We start from the raw sequence: 18,086 nt of genomic DNA, 5'->3' as shown, positions 1-18,086 counted from the left end.
AAAACATACACAGCTTTGTTTCTCTGCATGGCTTCCAACTCGGCTCTAAGTTTGTAGACTTTGCAGACAACCGCTCTTTGAGTCTCAAAGGATGTTAAATAAAGATTAAATATAAAAAATAACCCCCTAGTGTTCTGTGGTTGTCCTGCTTTATCTGCAGACATTTGAATTTCAAATGTTTGCTCCTTTGATGCTTGTGCTCATTTGAGGCACTTCTGTTGAAGTTGCTCTGTGTGTTTTAGAAGTGATAAGACAGGTAATTTGTGGCACTTTGGTACACACACTTTCTAACACCGTCTTTAAAGTCTAATCTGATAAAAACCTTCGCAGGATGTGAATGACGACAGCAGGTTTGATTCCCGCTCTCTGAAAGGAGGCCGTGGCGAGGTATCCCCTGCTGTGAGGGATTATAACGCCATAAGTGGGAATGAGGGAGTTGCTGAAATAGAAACAACAGTGCTCAACAAACCTTCCCCGGGTAAGTGAAGTTCAAAAGCTAGCAACCTAATAAACAAGCAACAGCCAACAATAAATCCAAAGCCCAGGAGGAGAATGAAATGAAAACTGCCTCTGCCGCCCACCAGCCTCTGAGCAGAGCAGCAGAGGAGAGGATAAATTCTGCTTCCACACCGGTCTGTGAGGGCGCAGAGCTGACTCTGGTCCTTACAGGCTAATTACAACTCACTGCAGCAGTGTGTGAGTGTGTGTCAGTCAGGATGTGTGTGTGGACATGTGACTGCAGAGTGTGTGAGACTAATTCTGTCTGTGAGAACAAAAGAGTGTGATGTCTCATTTGGTCTTAGTTCGTCTTTTTGTTCCCATGCCAGCTGACGACATTTACTCTCTGTCTCTGAGAGACGTTGAAGTGTGAGCGTGTGTGTGAGAGAGAAAGGAGTGTGTTTAATGTCATCAGCAGAAACACCTTCCAAAGTTCAACTCGGTAACCTTATGCCTGTCTGAACCCCAGCTTCAGTCTGAGGATATGTGCTGGTCCATGGGGATTTTTTCAGAGCAGGAACAGGCGCAGGTTTCTGTCAGAGAACTCAAAGAACCGTCGTGTTGCTGCATTAACGTTTCTATTTCACCTCCAGCTGACTCATCAGAGGGTGGAGCGCTTATAAAGAGTCAGCAGGTCATCCTTTAACCAGAATGTCCTTCAGAGAATAAGAAAACAAAAACAAGCAGCACAATGTTTTTGATAAAATACTGAGGGAAAATTTGACCAAATATTGTAATCCTTAATTTCTACCATGTTGGCAGCAGCAGGTCTAAATCTTTATGGCTGCAACAAGATGCTCTTGTCAGTTACTTAAATAAGCAGCTATGAGAAAAAGTCCTTAACAGTCAAAATGTGCCTGATCAGGGTGACTCCTTTAAAAGTCTGGTCAACAAGAATCTCAGGTTCTTGTTTTTTTCTCTACATGAGTGAGCAGAAAGGATCCCAACAGCACTGGGAGCACTAGGCTTTTAACATTGAGAGGCACCATCCAGCCTGATGTCCTTGCATCTTAATAGTTAAAGCAAGTTCCTGAACTCTTCTATCTGATGAAGGTGAAGAAGTCATGAAAGAATCAGTTTTAAAATAGATTAAAATAGGAGTTACTCAGAGTTTTAGTCTCACCATGACAGGAAGAACTAACCACAAAAAAGGTTGGTGATAAACCTCAGAGCCCCGTGACACACAGCGGTTCAGTTCCAACACTTTATTCGTGCAACATAAAATAATAAGTCATTCAGGCTGCACCTGAGACACTCCTGTCCTGTTGTAAAAATCAATGCCTGAGTCAATGAAGTCTGGAGGCTTTGGATTACACTGAATAACTCAGGTTTCTGGGTTGAAGAGCACCTCACTCCTACAGAAAGGTCTGTCTCAGTAAGGATCATTTCAAGGCAATTGAAGCAGCATCACATACAGTATATGATTGTGTTCAAATGCCACCAAAGGGAGCATTAACTAATATGGAGTTCAGCCAAAGATATGTGCCTCTTTGGCCACCAGAGGGCAGCATCAGGGTTACAACATATATGGCACACTGAGCTCTACTTAGAGGAGACCAGCTCCACTTTCAAATACATTATGGTGTTTCTGGGGACAGCTAAAATGATTAACTGTTGATTCTTGTGGTTAAATTTGCCAGCTTACAAGACTTGTGAAAGAAAGAAAGAAAGAAAGAAAGAAAGAAAGAAAGAAAGAAAGAAAGAAAGAAAGAAAGAAAGAAAGAAAGAAAGAAAGAAAGAAAATACAATGAGACTTCATACTAGCACAATCAGGAGTGGTGTTCACACCCCATCTCAGTCCACTCAGTTCCCATACAAATATAAAATACTGTACAACAAAGACCAAGCAGGGCTTCATGGATGAAGACTGTGGTCCATCCTGTGCTGCTGTGAGGAAATGCTCCATCCAGGATGTGAGAGAAGAATCCATCAGACTGTCTCAGAGATGATGGTGAGAGACAGACAACCAGACACAATAGTCTTCAATCTGTGCCAAGAGAGGCAACACACACACACACACACACACACACACACACACACACACACACACACACACACACACACACACACACACACACACACACACACACACACACACACAGAGTTGCAGACAAACAGAGTAATTAGTCTTTGATTTCCCCCGGCAGTGTTCTGGTACCAGGGGGCAGCTGCTGGGACCCCGCTTTAGCCTTGGCTAATTTCACTCACTGCTTGATCTCGACCCAGCGCAGGTGCCCACTTGGCACCCAACCGCTGTTGCCATGGCAATGCCAACTTCAGGGGCCAAGAAAGTGCCAATTGTCCAAGGAGCTTAGCCACAGGAGCCATGGATGTGGTGCTCATTATACACAGGCTGCATTAGCACAAAGAGAGGAGGCAGTCGGATATGAAGAGTTCACCTCGGTTCAATCGCTTTGTTTTCTCATTTTCACTCCTTCTTTGTTTCTTCTTCTACTACTGAGTCTACTTCCAAGTCTTCTGGCTCCCTCTTCCTTTAGTCTTCTTCAGCTTTTTGCTCAGTCTACATCTTCTTATCTGTCTTCTCTTTCTCTTTCTTCTTCCTTCATTTTTTTTCTCTCTTCAATTATGATTCATGTTTTTCTTTTTGTTTTTCTTTTTTTTCTCTCTGAGGCTGAAGTGTACTCAGAATTTGAGCAGCAGACCTGTGACAGACAGCACTAGAGGCTGCTTTAATCTTGGTGTGACTGCCACTCTGTGGTTTGGAAGTGTCACTGCAGCACTGGTCCAGGTCTTCATGTACCTGTTGTAAAACAGACTAAACTAACTGAGCTGCTGGTTCAAGTTAATACCTCTGTAAAAAAGCACTTTTCTGAGTCATCCCTGGAGGTTTAACCTGTACTCATAGAGTAGGTGAGGCAGGTTTGCTTTGATTCACCTGTGCTAATGAGGAGGATCCAGGCTACAAACGTCTGGGGAGCTGCTCCTCAAATCCTAACGTGTATTTTTGTGGGGCTCCCTTTAGAGGGAATTTGCAGGTGAAGATGCACCAAGCAAGCTGTTAAGTTGCATTTGCTCCTCCAGTGGTTAATACTACTTGGGGAGAGGCAGGGACAATTCAGATTTCAAACAGCAGTGTGTGAAGAGTCACAATACCAATATATCACATACTTAGGAGTTGATTGAATCACAGAAATGTGTTTTGTTTCTGCATCACTCAGCGACTTGATCTTGAACCACAACAGTTTTGAAGTTTACACCCATTTTGATTGCTAACGTAATCGCCCAATTTCCCCACAATGATCATAAAAGTTCAGTTTAATTTCATCTAATGCGCTATTTCACCCTCATTTCATTCCTTTATAAACCAACTCCTGCCGATCCGCATTGTAAATCTCATACCTGAGGCCATAATCTGACCAGGAGTCATTTTAATTGCCACACTGCCATCTGCTTTATGGATGAAGTGTCTGAATCACAGCACTTTAAGAGCTATTAGAGGGATTACTGTTTCATGCGGGATGAGTTCTAACAAAAAGAGAAAAGAAATCTAACCAAAGGCTGCTCAGCTGGAAGAATGTTTACCCTCCTTCAGGGATCCTTTGGAGAAACAGATCTCTGATGTGATTGTGGGCAAGGAGCTCTCTCTGTCCTGCTGGAGACTGAACAAGGTGACACTCATTTAAAGACTATACATCAGGTTAATATATAAAACATGTAGTTATAAAACCCAGAATGACCTCACAGTCTCTGCGCTTTCATGAAAATTACCTGCTTTGTAACTTAAGGTGGCTTGAAGGGTTACCAAAGAACAGGAAGTTAAAGTTGTTTTCGGCATTCAACCCAAATAAAGACCACGTTACTGGGATCCTTTCTTTGATGATTGCTGGCACTTTGAATAACAATGAAAAAAGTCCAAAATGCTAATTTTAGAGTTCTATGTTTTAGTGTTACTTCCTTGTAATCTATAGTCTCTTATAATGAAATGTCACTGATAGGGATAGGTACCTTTCACATTTGAGATGATATGGTACTGATGCCCAGTACCTGGCAATTGGTACCGGTACTCAACGGTACCAATTTTCGGTACTTTTTTATGTTCATGTGGTAAAAAAATCAATTTGTTTCATAATAAAGTTTTTTTTGTTTTTTTTTTTCACTTTGACATATTTATTCTTCAATATATAAACTTTCAATGGTGTGTTCATGTCCAGCATGGAAAATCTCCTACTCTTCCACTCCCTCACAGTCACAAGGATGCATTTAGGTACCTAAACATGGTACCTTTTGATTTTACATGAATCGATACCCGGTACTTTTGACAGGATTAGGTCGGTACCTTTAAAAAGTACCTAATTCGGTACCCATCCCTAGTCACTGATATGTCTCGCAAACTGCATGTCACGGATATTTTTCCCACAGTTGACTTCTCCAGCCCAATGAAACACCTTTTCTCTGAGCTGATACTGATGTTGGACCAAGTAGAATAGAATAGAATAGAATAGAATAGAATAGAATAGAATAGAATAGAATAGAATAGAAACCCTTTCGTCCACCATTTGTTTGTACCTGAAATTCTTAATTACTGTAGATAGTCATGGTAAAGATGTGTTTAGGTTATACATCAGTACAAAGAAAAACACAGGTGTAGGATTTAGATCATTTAGCTAACGCTAACAATTTGCATCAACATAACTGAGCCAAACAAGGTCCATAGAAAAAAGGAGCTTTTCCTCTTCCAAACTCCTGCTTTACACTTTGACCCAGCTGGTGGCAGCAGTGCACCAAACAGCAGGAGTGGAAATGAACATTCAACAAATCAACTGAGTGTTACTCAAACACACTGACAGAGTAATGAGCAGATAAAATACTGAAGACAGTACAAGGCAACAGCATGCAACAGAGTCATCAGATCACCTTCGCTAAAAGAAATCGGAGGCATCAGCTTTTCTATGACACACATGTTAAAGTGAAATAATAAGTGTAACACAAGATCAAAACTGTTCAAACACACTCTGTGTTTTTTAACATGTTTGTGAAATAAGAGCTGAAAAGTAAATCAACAGTGAAGCAGAGAAAAACATGCCCCAGCATGCAGCTTCACAGCATGACCATGGAGGAATAACAGCACGATGATCTGACTGATGGGACACAGAGACACACACTTACACACACACACACGGGCAAACAAATAAGAAGCTTTGGACCTTTGAACCACACCATAACTTTATAAACTTTAAGGATAACAGCTTTGTTTTTTTATATTCATTTCTGCTGAGTCCATGTAACATATCACTGCACTGACACATCGCTCATTTTCCTTTGGTGTGATGGTGGCACTCAATAATGTAAAGTTTTATATGCATTTAAACTAATAAAGATTATAGGGATAGGGTTTACCAGTTTGCTCTCAAGATACAAAACTAAAATTACACTGTGTGACAGCTGAATGCTGGTGTTAATAACATCAAAACCTTTCAAGGTACAAAAATTTGGCAATTTTAAGACAAAAAAAAAAAACAAAAAAAAAAAACAGATTTTTGGCATCAAACTCTGCAAAGGTTTGACTTATAGACCTGCTGACACTTTACATTCACGGATGCAGACACCAGGGGAGTACAAACTCCAGAGTAGAAAGAAAGTCTGTGATGTAAATATTCTAATCTGAACATGATTTAAAAGTAGAAAGAAAATGAATGACCTTGTGGCGCAATGGTAGTGCATCTGACTCCAGATCAGAAGGTTGCATGTTCAAATCATGTCAGGGTCATGACATTCACAGTACTACTGTACTCCACATTATTGTAAACTATTAAGTCTGTGCTGTCATCAGTCTGTAATGCTAACAATGACTTCACACTAGCTCACATGTTAAAGGATAAACACACATGGCTGATCATCGGTGAAAAATGTAAACAACAATTTAAGAAATTAGGAGCAGTTACAAAGCATACCTCAGCTGAGTGATGCAGCGTTAATGGTTTTTCTGTCTGTCGGGCAGCAGAGTGACTATGATTGACTATGCTTCATCTTGTGGTTTGAACATTTTTCAGTGATCTGCAAATGTAAACACCTCTAAGGTTTGTGACGCAATAAAAAGTGATGTCTCCTCAGAAGGGATAGGTACCTTTCACATTTGAAACGATACGGTACTGATGCCCGGTACCTGGCAATCGGTACCGGTACTCAACAATACCAATTTTCGGTACTTTTTTTGTGTTTATGTGGTAAAATATATCAGTTTGTTTAATAATAAAGTATAGATTCTTTTCACTTTGACATATTTATCCTTCATATATAACCTTGCAATGCTGTGTTCATGTCCAGCATGGAAAATCTCCTACTCTTCCACTCCCTCCCAGTCACAAGGATGCATTCAGGTACCTAAACATGGTACCTTTTAATTTTACATGAATCAATACCAGGTACTTCTGACAGGATTTGGTCGGTATCTATAAAAGTACCTTATTAAGTACCCATCCCTACACCTCAGTCACATCTAACACACAAAATGTTAGAAACTAGAGTTTTAATGTATCAAAATCAAGACGCTTAAATCTTTGTATCTGTCACATATCAAGACTAACAGTGAACTGTGGTTGCATCAATTCCAAGGCAGTGCAGAAATACAATACAAGATAAGGGAAGCTTCAGATAAAATAAATTACAAAATATCTCATCTAAAAGCAGGACCTTGCACCTTAAAGAAAAGTGCAAGCAAGAAAAAGTAAATTATAATGGATAAAAAATCTAGGAAAGCATTAAAAGATACTGAGTTAATGACAGAGGAGTCATCAATGGGTTAAATTGAACAGATCTGCTTCACTGTGTTCACGTCTCTCAATGGAGTAAAACAGGGACAGAGGCTGATGGGAAAAACTGGACAGACTGGATTTACCACTAACTACTACACACACACATAAAGAAACAAACTCCCACACACTGAGATAAAATCAAGTGTGTACACACACACTCATACACCCAAGGCTGGTTTTCCGGGTGCGGCTGACCTATTGCACTCTGTGACATTTGCAGCTACTACTAACATAGTCCTCCCTCAGAGTGTCAGCTTCAGTGTGTCAGCCTCCTGACCAAACAATCAGTGTTTATTTTTTGGGTAGGTTTGATGGTAAACGACAACAAACTGAGCTTCAACATAACTGTCTGGATAGAGCTGTATGCATACGACATTAATGAAAGTGATACAAACATGACTAAACAATAGTCTCTGGGTTGTGATGACTCAATAACCTGTCATCACAGAGATGTAAGGAGCTCTCACAACCACCAGGGGGAGCAGGTTCTCACAGCATCAACAATTGAGACATGATTAAGAGAATAAAAGACAAATGTGTGCCAAATTTACCACAATTAGCTTGAAAAATATTTATCTTTTGTGTGTATCAATTATTTACATGACATGAGAGAATAAAAGAGGGAACACTTAAAAGCTAGAAAGAGATGTGTGAGAGAGCAGGTGCAACATCTGCTGTCAACAATAACCCCACCTGATGTGTTACCTGACACCCACCGTGACATGTGTGAAGGAACATGGACACACACCCCTTCCCCTCTCTCACACAGGAATGAAAATCAAATTTATTCTACAAAAAATAAAATTCATCATCAATCAAACCAGCTCCTCGCAGTGATCAATATCTTCCCAAATGTTCTTTTACCTTATCTATCAAATGTGGAAAATGTGGCTAAACATGAAACAACAGAATGTTTGAAAAAAAGAAGAAGAAGATCTTGTTCTCTTAAAGAACAAGTTTCCATATCCCCCATAATATCTGTGTCTCAGTGACACCAGATATCATGAGAAAACCTGCTCACAGATCAGAGTCAGAGATAACACTTACAGCTGACACTCACATGTTTCATCAGCACTTTAAAGAATATATTATTACTGCCCTGCTGGCTTTATGCTGACACGTCTCTGGAGTGAGTAAAACACAGAATGAATCTGTCATCTGTAGACTCTTTGATGAGTAACAGGAGATGACGATCGATGCCGTAATATGAGATCTGTCTGTAAAATTATATCATTTACGATCCACTCATGATGCCTCTACTCACTTATCTGTGATAATTTCACACAAGCCTCCATGTTTTCATTAACTGTGGTCCATGTTGTAGCAAACCATTCACTCCATTCAACAATTTCCTGCTCACAAAGACACAAAGGGGGTTACAGCCCGCCAACAGTCCCCACATGAAAGCCAGACTGCTGGTGACTCAGGTGTAGTCAGACCTGTTCCCAGGGGAGGGGTGAAAGGAGTTGTGGGTAATTATCCACAGGAGGTCTTGAGTTGGGGGCTGGGTCAGATGATATCATTCTGCATCTGACACTGATTTGGCTCACACACCTTTTGACTGACAGAAAAAAAAATGTCTGGAAGCGATAAAAGACTGTGAAGGGGTTAGAGGACGGGATAATGTTTAGCTGTTTGCTTTTTTATGTGGTTTTGTAACAATAAGGGAATAAAGCAGTTAAGTAACAAAATGTCAACATTACACCCACAACACATGTAGAAGTCTGTTTAATTTGTTCATTACAGATGAACTTTAAGAGGGTTTACATTTATATTGTGATGGTTTGTTTATGTTTTAGCTTATTTTCGAGTTGTGCTTTCATTGTTCTGGTGACCTTTACAAAGCCTTTTGGTTATCCAGCTGACTACTCAGATGGTAAATTACAACTACGCAATGGCTCCCATATAGCTATCAGTTTTGAGGGAGAAGAGAAAAAAGAGATGAGAGGGTGTAAGATGAGGTGTTGTCAGGTAAGGTTTGACGGACTAAAAACTTAGAAAGAGAAAAATAATTCACACAGTTTGGCTCTAAATTTCCACCAATAAGATGAATGTCCCAGTTGATGCCTAAGACAAAAACCTTCTCTCCAAACATTCACACATTCCAATTGTCCCATGATAAGCATAGTCCGCTTGAAGGTAAAATACTGATGCATCTAAGAAGTTCCAGGCCATTGTGAAACCGTTCATGGTTTTGCATGCACAGCTCTTAGACAGGATGATCAGCAGCCCTGCTCTAAAATCTATTTTATGTCCACTCACTGCGTGAAAACTGCACAAGAAGACACAACTTCCTCGTTTCCATCAGCTTCAGAAATTTGTCGACTGATTTTCTCATCAGTTCTTGTAAACAAATCGGCAAATTCTTCTCTTTATAGGCTGTCATGATACCAAAATTTGAACCTGAACTTTTACAAAAAATAGGATTATATTCACTGAGATGACAACTAAGAAAATTTTGAAATTATTTCCCATCATGCTCCTGATGGAAATAATAAGATTAAGAAAAAGAAAGATACAAAATCTGATTTTGGCCACAGCTGCCCTAACCTGAGTGGTGGTTTGTAGCCATCAGCGCTGATGTTAGCCAGGTTAGCATTTACAGCTAGCATGTGACCAGGAAGGTGTTTCCTTCCTCCCTCTCACTTCAAAGCTTCTCAGTTCATTCATCTTACTACCAATGCTTTTACAACTGCCCTTAGAGCAAGCAACATGCCAAACCATGGCCTCACATTGACAAACAGCAACCTGCCTCAGAGTCCAGGTTTACTCCTTCCTATCTGTACAGAGCTCAATAGGCTGTTAATATGACTTATTTCATTGAAACTACTTTGTATCATTAGCCATGACTAAAAAAAACTCATCATATTCTTAAAAGTTGAGAGAGAAAATAAAATCATTCAAAGCTGATGATTTTATTTCTTGTAGTTTGGACAAAACATAAGGTGTAAAGTGTTTGCTGTACTAAGAAAAATGAAAGGACATACAAAGAGATGGAAGAACAGGAGAAAAACAGAATGTGTGTGTAAAAAGTCACTCACCCTGTCTTTGTCATCCACCACGTCACACAGCATATCATCCAGGTCCAGAATGCCTCCATCACCATGCTCCAGCCTGTGGACCTGAACCCAGTAACCCGGGTCCTGCAGGGAAAAACAGAACCAGAGTATTAGCCCTGTAATGAGATCAGCTTTATTCAGATCATATAGTCTTGGGATTTGGAGCATTATGCAAGTAAAGCCATACAACATATTAACGGGAATTAGCAGCTTGTGTCTCCTTAGGAATCAGCTGATCTAATCACCATGCGGCTCATGTAGTGATCCAGTCAGCTGGCACACAGCGGCCCTGACATGGTCATGGATTTACATCATGATAGCAGTTATGAAATATTTTAATCTGCTGCTGGACGGCCTGGAAAAGAAGCATATGCCTGAAATCTTTCTCCATGTGGGTGCAGGGGTAAGAATGAGTGATACAACAGCAGAAGCCATTCACAAATCCTATGATTTCTGTATCAGCAAACAGACAACATCCATTTAACACAATCAACACAATGTATCAGACGTGCGTTCATGCTGATATCACAGTTAGTGATGTAGGTTTAAACTTCTCACAGAAGCAGTAGATAATGTATTTTTTATTTACACAGTTTTCTGACTATCTCTAAACTTCACGTCTGTTTATCACATTAAGATAAGATGCTCTCCATAGTGTTGCACTAATTTATTTACCATCCGCAAACTCTTGTGAAAATATCGTTCATCGGTGGATATACAGTGAAAACATTTTCAACACCATCAGTGTTCATCACCTCAACTCATCAACTCCTTCATCTGTTTTCTTTTTGCATCATGTGTACCGAAAAAAAGTCATTTCATATGTACACCTATACAATCTTACATGATTCAAACTAACCATAAATTAATCCTATGATCATTAAAGGAACAGTATGGATTTCTTAACCGATTCTGAAAAAGTCTATCTTTATACATTTCATTATTTCTTAACACTGAATTTATGTTCCTGTATTAGGGTTGGTTGCCCTGCTAAAAAAGCTCAGTCAGTATTCATCCCTCAACTTGAATTGTCTCAGTTAGGAGCTCAGCTTGTAAAGTTTGTCAGTGAAAGGTAAGTTAAGAATTAGGGGCATTTGTTCTTTAGATTGTTTTGTTTTTTTTTGACATGTTTTGTCCTCTTGGCTGATACTCAAGCGGGATTTGTAACAAAAGGGTAAATTATGTGCATATTTATGTCATTAGGATCTTGGTATCAGAGTGCACATCATGACACCTGGGCAGTGACAGGTAACATTAAACTGTTACGTTTAAACATTGTTATATTGCAGCTGATCATTTGATGTAGCCATAAAAAAATACATGGTCTTATCATCTGTCTTGAGCAAAATAAAGTAGCATTTAAGAAAACAAGATCTATATTCAGTGCTTGCACAATGAATTAGGGATGGGTACCTTTCACATTTGAAACGATACGGTACCGATCCCCGGTACTAAACAATCGGTACCGGTACTCAATGGTACCAATTTTTTGTACTTTTTTGTGTTTATGTGGTTAAAAAATATCAATGTGTTTAATAATAAAATGACTTTTTTTTCAAATTTAATATGTTTATACTTTAATATATAAACTTGTAGGGCTGCATGGTGGCGCAACAGTTAGTGCCACAGCCTCATAGCAAGAAGGTGACCGGTTCGATACCAAGTCTAGCCAGTGGGCCTTTCTGTGTGGAGTTTGCATGTTCTCACCGTGCATGCATGGGTTCTCTCCAGGTCCTCCGGCTTCCTCCCGAAGTCCTAAAACATGCTTGTTAGTTTAATTGATCACTAAATATTGTCCGTAGGTGTGAGTGCGCACATGAGTGGTTGCCTGTCTGTCTGTGTCAGTGATTGACTGGCGACCAGTCAAGGATGTATCCCGCCTCTCGCCCAAAGACCGCTGGATAGGCTACCCGCGATCCTACACAGGATAAGCGGTCGGGAAAATGAATGAATGATATTAACTTGTAATGTTGCGTTCATGTTCATCATGGAAAATCGCCTACTCTTCCACTTCCTCACAGTCACAGGGATGCATTCAGATACCTAATTATCGTACTTTTTGATATTTCGTGAATCAGTACCCGGTACTTTTGACAGAATTCGGTTGGTACCTATAAAAGTACTTAATTTGGTACCATCCCTACATTGAATGCATTCAGTGGCATGTGGTAGCCATTTTACTAAAGAAAATAAAGGAATATCTCAGAATCCAATGACTGAAATAAAAGCAAATATGTCAAACTTTAACGGACAATCTCTCTAATAGGATTATGAGTCATTCGAAATGGTCTTATTTATGTTGAAGTAAACCTCAGAAATGACATCATTTATGAAAAAAATTGAGATTAGATCTTAACATTGAACAAATGCTGTATTCTCTTAAGAACTGGATGTGAAAAGCATCTCACGGCTTAACATTCTTGTATATTTACAGAACCTTATGAGAGATTATAGGTGTGGTTTAGACGTCTGATATTCACTAATAACATAAGTAAACAGATTAAAACGTTTCTTCTGTTTGTTCATTCCCCTCCTCCCTGTCTGGCTATTCCAACTTCTCATAGCCACGAGCGCCTCGACATGATGGCCCAGTCAGAGGACAAAGATGGAGCCACACCTTCTCCCTTCACTGGGTTTGGAACAATTTCTCATTAGTTTTACTCTATCCTGTCCTCTGATTCTTCTCTGCCTTTATTTCTGTTACAAAACTGACTGTCTGTCCTCCGTGTCTGTGGTTAAATGCCTTCATGCACAATGTTGTCCTAAAGTGCAATGTGGTTCACCAGACAAAATGGTCTAAATCATGAGGGGAATAACTCTGTGGGATTCTCATTCTTCTGAGGTTATTAGAGAAGAGATGGTGAGTTTGTCAGGATTATCCCAAAAGACAAGATGAACATTTGGAAGCAAAGGGGAAATTATGTTGCTCCCACAGTCAGTTCATGTAGCGCCAGTACAGAGTTTGAGCTGTATATTCAATGTTTGGTTTAATGACTGGAAGGTCCAGCTACAAAGGAGCTGAGCCTTGAAAAACTGCTGAAAGTCAAAGCATCTGCCAAACAAAGCGAAAAAACCCAGAGGAAGAAAGTTCCCGTCTCTGGAAGTCATTACAAACCACAAACTGACCCTCAGCATCAAGCAGGAGGAAAATATCTTTAAATGTTCAAAACGTTAACACACTTAACGCCTGTTTGGCATGATCCTCCACCAGACTTGCTCCTCACATGGATTATGAGGAATAAATATGAATCTGGAAGAAGCTCAGGCTCAAAACGTAATCCCAGACAGACTCTGAGGGAAAGTGTCAGATGCTGAGTCGTGCTGTTGAGATTGGACTGGTGTTAAATGATGTAAGAGCATTACATCAGCGGGGCTGTGCTTCAAACAAGCCAAAAGAAATACTTACAGTTTAGTTCAGAGACTTTTTATTACATGAGCATTAGCAGAGTTTATCAGTGACTGGGACTGGATGGAGTTTGTGTTTGGTTGTCATCTCTTAGAGAGTTGGTGTGCAGACCACGGTCTAAACTCAAACACTCAAACAAGGTTGACTTTTTTTGACACCTTTGGCATATTTTAGGATGTTTGATACTTTGCAGCTCTAAACACATGTGTGACTGTTTTGCATGTTGCAAAACGGCACATTTATGCTGACCTGGTTTTGTCTCTTTGTTCTTTTACAGCTTGTGTTGGGTTCTTTCACCCCTGCTTTGTCATTCTCCTCTTGCACACATCTGTTGCAGTTTGTTGAATAAAACGCAGGTATTTTTCTAAATAACTGCTTAACTTGAAGAAACAGGCCCCAGTCACCAAGCTCAGAAGTTCACATGAGATAAATCAGCTGGTCTGGAAAGAGCGGGGGATGACATGCACCACATCCTGCTGGGGTCAGGACTAAGATGTGGACTGTAGCCTCTTTATGTGTGTTGCCTGCTCCAACTGAGCTACATCAGCATCCCATGATTTATTTTTGACACAAATAAGACATCATTGTATCTGTCAATTGCACTCCTGCAAATCCAGTCCAACTGGGGTCATATGTGAACACAAATGGCTGAGTCCGTACAGCTGACTGTAATCTGAGGATGCACCAATCAGATTTTTTAGGCCTTAATACCACACAGGTGTTGTTTTCTTTCCTCATGAAATTTTGTGTTGTGTTTTCTGCGCTTGTGTTTATGTTGCAGAACTAAGATGTTAAAAAAGGAACTGTATTGTTGAAGATTACCTCTCCCAAAATCATAATCTAAGCAAGAAAAACTTAGCAACACGTAAAAAAAAAAAAAAAAAAAATTAAAACAGAAAGGTTTTGGACCTAAAAGTATCAGGAAGTGGTCCGGAGTGCATGACTTAAAAAGGACGAAGAGTTGAAAAAAGACTACTGTAAAAGAGCAATCACTTTGGTCTCTAAATTACCAATGAGTATGTAAATCTTTAGGTCTAAGCTCTATGACTGACTAGTGATGTATTCTTCTGTCACTTTAATTCAGCTACAGCAAGGGTCTGCAGCCTGCAGCTCTGTACTCTCATGCAGCTCTTTGACTCATTTGCAGTGGCTTCATAAAGCTTATAAAAAATATTTTTGAAATAAAGAGTTTTGTTTGAAAATGATCATTAAAAAATGTATTGAACTACAACTTTTACATTTTTTTCAAATATTAAAATTTTACAATTGTTCACATTTTTGCATAGTTTTAAAATTTCAAATATTTTTTTCAATATATGACATTTTTTAAAATATTTTTTTGCAAATTTTATGTTTTTCAATTTCTTGACATTTTTTAAAATTAAAGAACAAATTAAGGTTTTGAAAATTTGGAGATTTTTGCATATTTCAAAAAAAATTGAATTTCTACAAATTTTTGCAATTTATTTGATTTCATTTTTTAAAACTTTTTCTTATTTTATAAATTGTAAATAATTATTTTTAATTTTTGAAAATTTAAAAATTTTAGACATTTTTACAACTTTTTTGAAATTTCATAAATTTGGCAAATATAACATTACAATTTTATGATATATATATTTAAAAAAATAATTTAAAAAAATCACACACCACAGGTACAATTTTATAAACACAAAGGAAATTCTTGTTTACATAAATATTCACTGGATTTTTACTCTGCGTAGAATTTTATACTGACACAGCTTCAGATACAGACATTTAAGCAGTAGAGCAGTGAAAAAAGTTGCCTCTGTGGCATTTGAAATATGGTGGTTTATTCAAATGTTAGCACACGCAGCACAGTTCCAGAGCATTTTCAACAAAGAGAGCCTAGAGACAGATACACACCGAGAGTCAGAAGGACGAGACACTGAACAGGTAATCCCTACTCATTGTGTTACTACTATCACATGTATCAAATCAACAGGTTGGCTTCAGCTCACTTTCTGATGTTTGCATTTCTTCGGCTACAGGTTTTTGTTGAACCTTCACTGTAAAAGACGTTATGCTCTTAAAGCCTGAGCTCTGCACACATCTGCCGTGCTCACTGGTCTTTAAAAAAACACTTCCATTTGGCTGCAATCAGCCGGCAACACAAAAGAGTTTCACAGATGAAATCAAAGTCTTTTAAAATCTTTCCAGAAACTGTCAGGAAAATTTAATTTCATCCAGACAAACAGTGTCCTTGACGTTTGTGCATCAGGGGAACAAATCCAACACTGACCCACGCACTGTTTCCATTCTGCTGTTGTTCTCAAGTGTGACCAAAAGCTGCCATCAGAGGAGAAATGGTTTCCATTCCCAGACCACACTAACATCCCATCACTGTTAAAGTCATCAGAGTAACAGATTCATCACTGAAACAGAGACAACGAACATCCTATTTCACCACAGGAACGCAACATGTTCAACAAGTTAAGTTGATGAGAGCAGCTTTGATGGATAATCTGAGCCGTGTACGTGTCGGGTGAAACATGAGATCAACACATATTTGTCCTCGTTACCACAAACAGGAAGAAGGATTAATGATGTGAAGAAACCAGAGTAACCCAGGCTTCATCAGTGTCCCCTGAAGTGTAAGATTTCACCTCAGAGCTGAACTTGGAGCAGCTTTCTCAGGACAGGACAAGAAGTGTCTGAAAGGCTGATCTCATGATGAATGAATGAAATCATCTGATGCAGCCCACAGAGTTTCATGCAAACTATGTTTTGTACTTATTGTTGGAGACGATTAACATCACAATGAAGCCATCAGATACCAACAAAGACTTAACAACCTGAAATATGACACTCAGCAGGTGCCACAACTTTATTCAATTCCTTTTTGAACCCAACACGGCTACAATAAAAGGTGATGACATTCCTATCATTTAAACCTGATTCATCTTTAGGCAGGATGAGCTCTAAATGATTAACACAAAGAAACAAGCTTTGGTGGTTCTGACAGAAAGGGTTAACATAAGAATCTCCACAGATAGAGACTGTTCTGTCAGGGAGTAAGATAAATATTTAAAACCAGGTCCAGCTTCTTATTTTCAAAACCAGTGACTTAAGCTCACAGTTCACAGGAGCTGCTTATTCATGTGTTTGTGTGACAAATATTTTATGATCTTACTCAGTGCTACTTGAACTTCCAGTCTGCTACCACCAAGATTACAGCGCTAGAAACCGATGGGTCCCCAAGGGGAGTACACAAACAGGCCAGTTCAAAAACAGACAAAAACCAACAAAAGACACTTGATAAGGTCCAGATTAGATTACCTATGTGCTCATATCGCTGTGCTTCTAAATAACTCTGCTGCCACAGATACTGTCACTGTAACTAGAGCCCGACAGATTAATCGGTAGAGCCGATTAATTGGGCCAATTATGCCTGCCACTGATTAATCGACATCAGCCAAAATGTAGTCAATTATCAAAATTTTTGTTCCACAGAAATTCTGCCACTCCTGCTCCTGTGTGTCTGTGTGTTGGGCTGCACACTGCCCTAGTGCCCCCCTATGGAATGACGTTTTAACATTGTGTTAGTTGCTTTTTTGAGAGATAAACAGAGATAAATGCTACTGTTAATTCACATGTCCACCATTATCTAATGTAAGACTATAATTTGGCATTTTAACGTCGTGTAAGTTGCTTATTGTGTGTTTACAGTTTGACATTTTTTTTCTACTTACTGTGTTTAAAGTTTGACTTATTTATTTATTCTTGTGTTTACAGCTTGTTCTTATTTATCATTGGTTTACACTACAGTTCTTACATTGACAGTTTCATAATTAAAGTTCCTTGTTTTAATTTAAAACGTGTTCTGTCTCTGTCTTGAATCAAATGGGTATTATAATGATTTGTGATTATATACAGTATATATCCCGTGTTTATCAATGAATTTATGATATATTTCAGCCGATATATCGGATATCGGCCGATATATCGGCTATCGGCTAATATATTGGATATCGGCTTTTTTTGTGCCCCCAGTATCGGTATTGGCATCGGCCCCAAAAATCCCATATCAGTCAGGCTCTAGTTGTAACCTTGTAAGGCAAAAAACAAGAGGGGGACTAAGTTGAAGTCAACTACAATGTATTGAACAAAAACACAAAATCTAAAATCCCTTACACTAGCAAAAACACTGAACATCTAGTTTTATTCATTTCTATCTATGTTTTGAATATAGTAAAGAAGAATAGCTCCTCTTTAAGTTCAGCAAATGAAGCAACAGTAGTGTCAAACGGGCTAGGGGGGCTTTGTGAGTGTATTTGTGGTAGTGCTGCACGATTTGGGGAAAAGGTGCGATTTGCAATTAGGTGGACA

At 39.1% G+C, this 18,086-nt stretch overlaps 1 protein-coding gene and 1 non-coding gene across 3 annotated transcripts in view; one reads left to right on the top strand and one right to left on the bottom strand.

Annotated features, from left to right (window-relative positions):
• The window catches only part of LOC141807267 (partitioning defective 3 homolog), a 540,268-nt gene that overhangs the window by 461,632 nt on the left and 60,550 nt on the right, over window positions 1–18,086 (bottom strand). For both annotated transcript variants that reach the window (XM_074693146.1, XM_074693147.1), the window contains exon 2: window positions 10,313–10,414. In XM_074693146.1, the coding sequence (XP_074549247.1) occupies window positions 10,313–10,414 (102 nt within the window). The remainder of the gene's footprint in view (window positions 1–10,312; window positions 10,415–18,086) is intronic.
• On the top strand, window positions 6,155–6,226 carry trnaw-cca (transfer RNA tryptophan (anticodon CCA)). Its single transcript has one exon. It is a non-coding gene; the product is annotated as a tRNA-Trp (tRNA).

This window comes from Halichoeres trimaculatus, unplaced genomic scaffold, assembly GCF_033239565.1.
Source record: "Halichoeres trimaculatus isolate MK-OKI-2021-1 unplaced genomic scaffold, fHalTri1.1 fHalTri1_scaffold_18, whole genome shotgun sequence".
NCBI classification, from domain to species: Eukaryota; Metazoa; Chordata; class Actinopteri; order Labriformes; family Labridae; genus Halichoeres; species Halichoeres trimaculatus.
This window is presented reverse-complemented; position numbering and strand designations above follow the sequence as displayed.